Source organism: Gracilinanus agilis, chromosome 4 (assembly GCF_016433145.1).
Source record: "Gracilinanus agilis isolate LMUSP501 chromosome 4, AgileGrace, whole genome shotgun sequence".
NCBI lineage: Eukaryota > Metazoa > Chordata > Mammalia > Didelphimorphia > Didelphidae > Gracilinanus > Gracilinanus agilis.
The window spans coordinates 484,669,493-484,671,202 of NC_058133.1; the positions used below are offsets into that span (position 1 = coordinate 484,669,493).

General features: G+C 42.7%; 1 protein-coding gene across 1 annotated transcript; it reads right to left on the reverse strand.

Annotated features, from left to right (window-relative positions):
- Positions 1-616: 616 nt before the first annotated feature.
- LOC123247377 (60S ribosomal protein L38) lies at positions 617-934 on the reverse strand. The gene has a single exon (XM_044676248.1). It carries the CDS (start codon positions 874-876, stop codon positions 664-666), a length of 213 nt encoding a protein of 70 aa, XP_044532183.1. The 5' UTR covers positions 877-934; the 3' UTR covers positions 617-663.
- Positions 935-1,710: the final 776 nt, after the last annotated feature.

Genomic DNA, 1,710 nt, shown 5'->3' on the forward strand with positions numbered 1-1,710 from the left:
GGCAAGGAAAATAAGTGACTTGCCTAGGGTCACACAGCTAGAAGTGTCTGAGGCCAGATTTGAACCCAGGACCTCTGATCTTTAAGTCTGGCTCTCTATCCACTGAGCCACTTAGCTGTCCCTTGACCTCCTTTTAAAAATTATCTTGGAGGGGGCAGCTGGGTAGCTCAGTGGATGGAGAACCAGGCCTAGAGACAGGAGGTCCTAGGTTCAAATCCGACCTCAGATACTTCCCAGCTGTGTGACCCTGGGCAAGTCACTTGACTCCCATTGCCTACCCTTACCACTCTTCTGCCTTGGAACCAATACACAGTATTGACTCCAAGACGGAAGGTGAGGGTTTACAAAAAAAAAAATGATCTTGGCAGACTAACCTCATTTCCATTTCTGACCACTTAGCTGGGGAAATGGAATATCTAGGCTTTAGTAAAAAATTTGACTAAGTCCTCAGCAGTTATTCTTCTGGGAAAGATAAAGAGTTGTCAGCTAGATAGGAATATAGTTCTTTAAACTCAAAACCAATAGACTTCTGGGTCTTCCATATCAACTTGAAAGGAGGCCCCTAACTGGAGTATCCCAACAACGTGGGACTGTTTAACATTCTTTTTTTTTTTAAATTTTTCTTCAAAATTTTAATACATGTGGGAACAGTGAATGATTCCTTCACTTCAGCTCCTTCACAGCCAAACCAGGAGGCAGGGACTGTTTAAGTTTCTCTGCCTTTTCTTTGTCTGTGATGACCAATGTGTACAGATACCTGCTGCAGCGAACCTTGAACTTCACATTGTCCTTGTTTTTCTTGATCTTGACAGATTTAGCATCCTTTCGCCTGGCTGTGAGCAAAAAGTCTTTTATTTCCTCAATTTTTCGGGGCATGGCGGCGGCGAGGGGGCAGCGCGTGGCCTGGGAGGTAGAGCCACAGGAGAGATACTCACAACTGTTTAACATTCTTATCAATAATTTAGATAAAAGGGGCAGCTAGGTGGCTCTGTGGGTCTCAGATACTTCCTGTAATTGTGTGACCCTGGGCAAGTCACTTAACCCCTATTGCCTAGCCCTTACTGCTCTTCTGCTTTGGAATCAATACCTGATATTGATTCTTAGATGGAAGGTGAGGGTTTAAAAATAAATTTAAAATGATTTAAATAAAAGAAGAGATGGAATGCTCATTAAATAAATGTGCAGATGACACCAAGCTGGGAGGAATAAGCAACCTCTATAGATGGCTGAATCTGGAGTTCCCAAATCTTGGTCATTCTAGAGCTTTGTTTAGGTTTAGGTTGCAATAGATGGTCTCTGAGGCTGGAAACATTTATAATGTATTGTATATAGAGTGCTGGGCTTGGAGTCTGGAAGACCTGGGTTCTAACTCTGCCTCAGCTTCCTTCTAGCATTGTGACCCTGGCTGGGTTTGATATTCTTCTTCTGTAAAACGAGACCGAATTCTAAAGTTGCCTTTCTCCCCAGCTAGACTGAATTCTACACAGTTTAATCTTAGATATATTGTGATCCATATTTATATCTCATGAGATTCTCCTTTGGGAGAGGCAGTGTAATATAATGGTTGGAGAGCATGGAAAACCCGGCTGCCAGTCTCTGTCTCTACAAGTCTTTAGCCAAGTCTCTTACCTACTCATTGCTTTAGGAAAACCTCTGACACTCTAAGCTGCTAAGATGGTACCAACTTCTGTTAGTAAAAGAGTTTCCTCA